The following is a 6,000-nucleotide window of genomic DNA, read 5'->3' as shown; positions in this document are numbered from 1 at the left end:
CTAGCAATTAAGTAGCCAAGTCCAGATTTGCTCTCAATAGATGGTGGTTGACGTTGGAATAACAGTCTGATTCTGACCCTGGACGCACATCTGGGGCCTGTGGCACCTGGGGCAGGGGCGCTCGGTCCTGGGCTGGGGCTGGGGGAGCGACCGGCACGGGCGGGCCGGGGGTGGAGCCTCTGGCGAGCTGTTCACAGCGGGCTTCCCAGGAGGTGAGAAAGTCCCGCCCCTAGCCGATGGAGGGCTGGGATTGGTTCTCCGGGACCGATTGACGGCTCAGGGCACAAGCGGGGACCGCAGCGGCGGAGGTGAGGGCGCCAGCAGGAAGTGGGAGAAGAGGCGACCCAAGGCGGGCTGGCGGGCTGGCGGCAGTCGCTACTTGCCTAGTAGCTTCAGCCGCTGTGGGCTCCTGGGGAGATGGAGGGGCCGGGGCTGGGCTCGCAGGTGAGTGCGGCCGGGCGGTGGGTGTCTTGGGGGCAGCGAGAGCGGCTGCAGCTGTGGAGGAAAGGATGGTGTGGGTGAGAGGCCGCTCGATGAGGGGGTTTCGGGAGCTGCGGGGCCTGGGTCTGGGAAGCGGGAGCCTGGAAACACCACGAACGATGCTGGAAATTCTCTCTGAGGTGACTGGGAAGAAAAGGCGAGGACTGACGGGTGAGGGCCCGAGCCGGCCCCTCCAGCCTCCATCCCTGGCCAGGGCGCCCCCTGGGGCCGGTACCCGGAGCCCGGCGGGGACCTCTGTGGGCCTGGGGAGGGGAGGATGGCCCTTCCCGGGAGAGGTGTCAGGTGACACACCTGATTCGGACCCCCCAGTCTTGATGTTGGCCCGGAGTCGGAGCGGTTCTGTTGATTTCTTTTTCAGCCCTGACGCCTTGGCACCCGCCTTCACCTCACCCAGTCCAGTTTTCGCTCCTGTTTCCGCATCCTTGCTTACTCCTTGAAATAATTAAGGCTGCTTGTTTAGGATGGAGGAAAGGGGCGTGGAACGGGGAGGTACACCATAGCGATCTGCAAAATCTCAAAGGACAGTATTCCGTGGAGGAGATGTTATATAAAAGCCAGACGGAGTTCCAAAGAAGCGAGGCGGGCCAGTCGGAGAAGTTACAGGAGGTAGATGTTGTCTCCAAGAAAACAAGATTTTTGTGCTTTTTGCTTATGGCCCTTTCCTAGTGCCTAGAGTACTGACTAGTATATTGTAGACGTTCACTTAATATTTATTGAATAAATGCAGAATTTCCAGATTCAGCCAGTTTTAGTGAGTGCATAACCCATGCCAGATGCTTTCATATGCATTATTTTATTCCAGAACTGAAGCATCCTTAAGAAGATATTATCCCCCTATACAGATGAGAACACTAAAGCTGTCGTCAGTTGGAACGAGTTAGGCGGTAGATTCTCTGTTTGGGATGATTGGATTAGTTGATCTCTAAAAACGTTTTTCCGGTCCCAAGAGTGTTCCTCATGCTCTCCCTTTCCCTTCTTTCCGCAAGGTCTTGTGTAGGTTTAAGTGAGGGACAAGATGTCTGGGGAAATGTCAAGGTGTTCTTATTGGTTATTCTTGCATTTTGACAGAAAAAAATAGTTTTCAGGCAGACTGGATTTTACCAAAGGGTGTTGAATCTTCACATGGAAGATTCATTCTTTTTCTCAGAGAAGCTCAAAGAAAAGTTGGTAGGAGTAACTATTATGTCTTAATTACTGCCACTCATTTACAGAAGCCTTCAAGTGCTTAAAGTTCACTCTCTCATGCTGAAGGGAAGATTAGCCTTGTCCCAGTTCCATGGCCTATAGAGAGGGAGAGAATGATTTGGTGGTTGAATTTAGTAGGGAAAGGTAGAGAGATCATTGTTGTTGTTAATAATAATTGCTCTTGTTCACTTTTTCAATAATGTGAAGACCTTACCTATATATACTGCTTTGCAGTTTGCAAAATACTTCCCCATTTTTTTGATCCTCACTATAATCCTATGTGGTGGGGAGAAATGATTATTCTGATTTTAAAGATGAGAACAGAGGCTCAGAAAACTGGAATCACTTGCTGCAAGTCAAATAGCTGCTAAGTGATAGAGTCAAGACTACAGTCGTTCACTCAGCAAATGTGTTTTGAATGTCTGCCAGGCACCGTTTTAGGTGCTGTGATAAATTAGTGAACAAAACAGACAAAAACATTACTGCTCTCATTGAATTTGGTTCTTTTGATTCCAAGATCGCTGCTGTTGGATTTTTGCCAGGATTTGCCTATACAATCAGGTCTGCAGTTTCCTTTCTGACCTCATCTTTTTTTTCTTTTTTTTTTTCAGACAGAGTCTTGCTCTGTTGCCAGGCTGGAGTGCAGTGGCGCGATCTCGGCTCACTGCAATCTCTGCCCCCCGGGTTCATGCGATTCCCCTGCCTCAGCCTCCGGAGTAGCTGGGACTATAGGCACAGACCACCACGCCTTGCTAATTTTTTGTATAGTAAGATGGGGTTTCACCATGTTGGCCAGGATGGTCTCGATCTCCTGACCTTGTGATCTGCCCGCCTTGGCCTCCCAAAGTGCTGGCATTACAGGCGTGAGCCACCGCTCCCAGCCTGACCTCATCTTTTACTGTCTTGCTTGCCCAGTCATCCCCAGCCACACCAGCCTCAGAGTCTTTCGTACTTACTTCTGGAATGCGCTTTCCTTGTGTGCCCACTTGGTTTATTCCCCCATCTCTTTAAAGTCTTGACACAGATGTCACCTCTGTGTGGCATTCTGTGACCCCCTTATTTAAAATTGCAAGCCTTTTCCATCATCAGCACTACCAGCAACACTCCCTGGCCTCCTTCCTTGCTTTAGGTTTCTCCTCAGCATTTAACACCATTTAACGTACTTATTGGTCTTGTTTATTGTTTCCTTCTCCTCCACTGAATGTTAGTGCTATAGGGACAATGATTTTTGTCTGTTATGTTCACTGCTGTGTGCCTGGCATCTGGAACAATGCCTAGCACTGGTGAGTACTCTGTAAATACTTGTCAATGAATGAACTTGGAAACTAAACTCTGGTACTTCTGTTAATGAGAACTTTAATGACATGAGAACTTTTAATGAGTGTCACATATTTCTCTCTCACTCGCTCCTTCTCTCTCTTTTTATTCGATAATCTGGCAGGATAATGCCTGTCATTGGAGTTTGAGTGTGGTTTTCTAGATCTTGATTTTGGCTTAAATTAATGCCCACTGTAACTTTAACAATTCTTATATACAATTTAGAAAAATAATCTCATTCGTGACATCTCTGTGTGAGAAGTATTACATGATCCCTCAGAGCTTAAAGATGCCCTAGTTATTTATTGTGTAAGAAACCACCCCAGAACACAGTGGTATAAAACAGCCTTTGTCATGCTCATGGACTCTGTGTGTCAGGGACTTGGAGAGACTGCAGCAGGGTTGGTTTGTTTCTGTTCCACCATGTCTAGAGCCTCAGCTGCAAAGACTCATAAGCTGGAGATGACTTGAGAGCTGGGGCCAGTGTCTACGAGTGTCTTCACTTACATCTGGCAGTTAGCTTTCACTAGAGACTCCTACACGTGGCCTGGGCCTCTGCACAGTATAGTGGCTGAGTTCTATTAGTGACCATCTAATGAAAGAGCCAGGAAGAAGAAACTGCCAGTTTCTAAGGCCCGAGCCTGCAAACTGGCACAGCATCACTTCTGAAATATATTACTAGTGAGGTAGTCACAAAGCTCAGAGTCAAGAGGAAGGGACATAGACCTTTACCTCTTGATGGAGAAGTAGCAAATAATTTTGAGGCTATGTTGTAAAAATTAACACACATGTATTCATATGTCTGTTAGATAATTTTCATAGTATCTTGTTCTGCTTTTCACTCTTCTGTGGAGGACAGTGAGCTAGCTACATATCTCTTTCTTGGTATCTCTCTTTTTTCCCTCTTTAAATTTTTTTTCCCTGTGTATCTTAATTAAAACAAAAACAACAAAAAAACCCATTTTATTCTAGCATCTTGAGGTAGTTGTAGACTGGAATCCTAGGAAGACTAGAGGAAGTAAAATGGAATGGAATCATAGACTACTTGGAGCTGGAAGGCTTTTCAGTGAATTACCTAGTTGAGAGATTCTTAAACTGGCATATGGGATAAGCTTCAGGGCGTTAGTGAACATCTTGAAATTAGTGAACATCTTGAAAAGTTGGTTTACATGTGCAGTTGTGCATTTCTCTTAAGTGAAGAGGCCTTAATTTTGGTAACATTTTCAAAAAGGTCCATGACATTTGGAAGGTTTGAGAACCATTTATCCAGTCTAGCCCTTTAACTTTTCCCATGAATTCAAGACTCAAAAATAATAACTTACTTTCCAAAGGTTCATAGCAAGTTAGCAGAGCCCAGGTGTCAGGGCTCCTGATGCAGTGCATTTTCATTGCTAGTCAGGTGGTCCAGTCATGATATGATCTTGTTTGATTGTTTGCTGCCACTTGGAGTCCACCCATTCTTTAGTTCAAGGTCTGAGGAGTAGTCTGTATTTTACTCTGCTCTGAAAATGGGGAAGGGAGTATATCCCTAACTAGAATATAAGTTCCTTGAAAACCAAGGACCTTGTCTGTTGTTCATTGCCATATTGCTGTGTCTACAATAGTGCCCAGCACATAGTAGGCATTCAGTAAATGTCTAGAATGAATGAATTATGGAAGGAATTGTGTCTTATTCATCTTTTATCCCTGATTACCTACTTCTGTGATTTGTATAGGTGTTCTTTATATTTCCCTGAATGAATAATTAATGAAAACTCTTGGGAGTTGGCTGGCATCATGAGAATTTGCTTAGTCTGTTCTGTTACCTTAACATTGTAGGCAGCCATGTAGCATGTAGCAGTTAAGCTTCTTTATCCATGTAGTGTGTTTGTTCATACAGTAAATTCTTTACCAGTTCACAAGTCAATAGTGACTATTGTAATAGCTCAGCTTAGGACCATGCAACATGAGACTTAGAAGGAGCTTTATGGGTGTATTGATATGACCCTTTCATTTTACAAACGTAGAAATGAGCCAAAAATAGAGTAGATGATTCACCATTATCATACAGCCAATGTGGCAGTACCAGGAATTTGGTTATTTGGCCCGTGTCATCAGTGCAATCAGGAGAGATTAGGCTGAGAGAATACTGTGGAAGCAGGGACTCAATGTGTCTTCTTCCCTATCTTTTGAGACTCAAGGTTACCTGTGTTCTCTGTCATGTCCTTGCCCTCTTTTTCCTGACTTTGCTTCACAGAAAACTTCACAGAAAATAAAAATTTCAGCTCTTTTCTGTTTGAACATGGAGATAGGAGCTGGCGGCCAATTTCATATTGTCATGGGTCATGTTACTGTAGGATTTGACATGTATTTCTAAATTATATTCATTAACTAATAGCTCAGTATATGTTCATGGCAAGATTTGAATTAAAGATGGTGGTTATAAATCTGCCTCAATTTAACCTCTTGACAATTTTGAATTTTTTCCAAGGGGGTACTGACTTGTCAGATTGGATTAGATCATCTTTGTTTATACTTCATGTGTCTAATGAAGAGTTCCTGATCTGCTATTTTCTTATTTGCTTATGCTTATTATTATTATTATTATTACCTCAATTCATGGCGTCTTTGTAGAAATCAGCTTAAGCTACTTGCTCATTTTGGGAGAGGTAATTTAGTTAAAATTTAACAATATAATTTGAAAATAATCTAATATATATTGTAAAATGCTGAAGGTCCTACTGTCAACTCTCTGTTTGTGAAAGCTTTCTCTGCCCCCAGGTTACCTTGTAAACAGAGTATAAGGAGTGACCTGCTTGGCATATCGATAAATGAGACTGCCGTCGTTAAAAATTAGTAAAGCTTTCCTGCCAGCAGAGGTGTGCTAAAAAGAAAAAATAAATTTGGTAAAACTTTAAAAACTCAAATTTGTAAATTTTATTTTTGCTTTTTAAGTAAAAAGATAAAAAGTTATTATAATAGAAGCTGTAACATTTTCTCACATTACTTAGTGGGTTA

The 6,000-nt window shown here is 43.7% G+C and overlaps 1 protein-coding gene across 5 annotated transcripts in view; it reads left to right on the top strand.

The window, feature by feature from the left end:
- Positions 1 to 311: 311 nt before the first annotated feature.
- ZDHHC13 (zinc finger DHHC-type palmitoyltransferase 13) overlaps positions 312 to 6,000 on the top strand; it is a 53,144-nt gene continuing 47,455 nt past the window's right edge. For 2 of the 5 annotated variants that reach the window (XR_008492468.2, XM_054439824.2), the window contains exons 1-2: positions 318 to 444; positions 860 to 1,107. Coding sequence is in view for 2 of the 5 variants with exons in the window: in XM_054439824.2 (XP_054295799.1) it covers positions 1,042 to 1,107 (66 nt within the window). In the remaining 3 variants the exon portion in view is untranslated. Of the gene's footprint in view, positions 445 to 859; positions 1,108 to 6,000 lie in introns of all 5 variants that reach the window. The other 3 variants (XM_054439827.2, XM_054439826.2, XM_054439825.2) reach the window with 2 other exon arrangements.

The sequence above is a fragment of the Pongo pygmaeus genome, chromosome 9 (genome assembly GCF_028885625.2).
Source record: "Pongo pygmaeus isolate AG05252 chromosome 9, NHGRI_mPonPyg2-v2.0_pri, whole genome shotgun sequence".
Classification (NCBI taxonomy): Eukaryota; Metazoa; Chordata; class Mammalia; order Primates; family Hominidae; genus Pongo; species Pongo pygmaeus.
The sequence above is the reverse complement of the archived record's forward strand: the minus strand, read 5'-3'. Positions and strand labels throughout refer to the sequence as shown.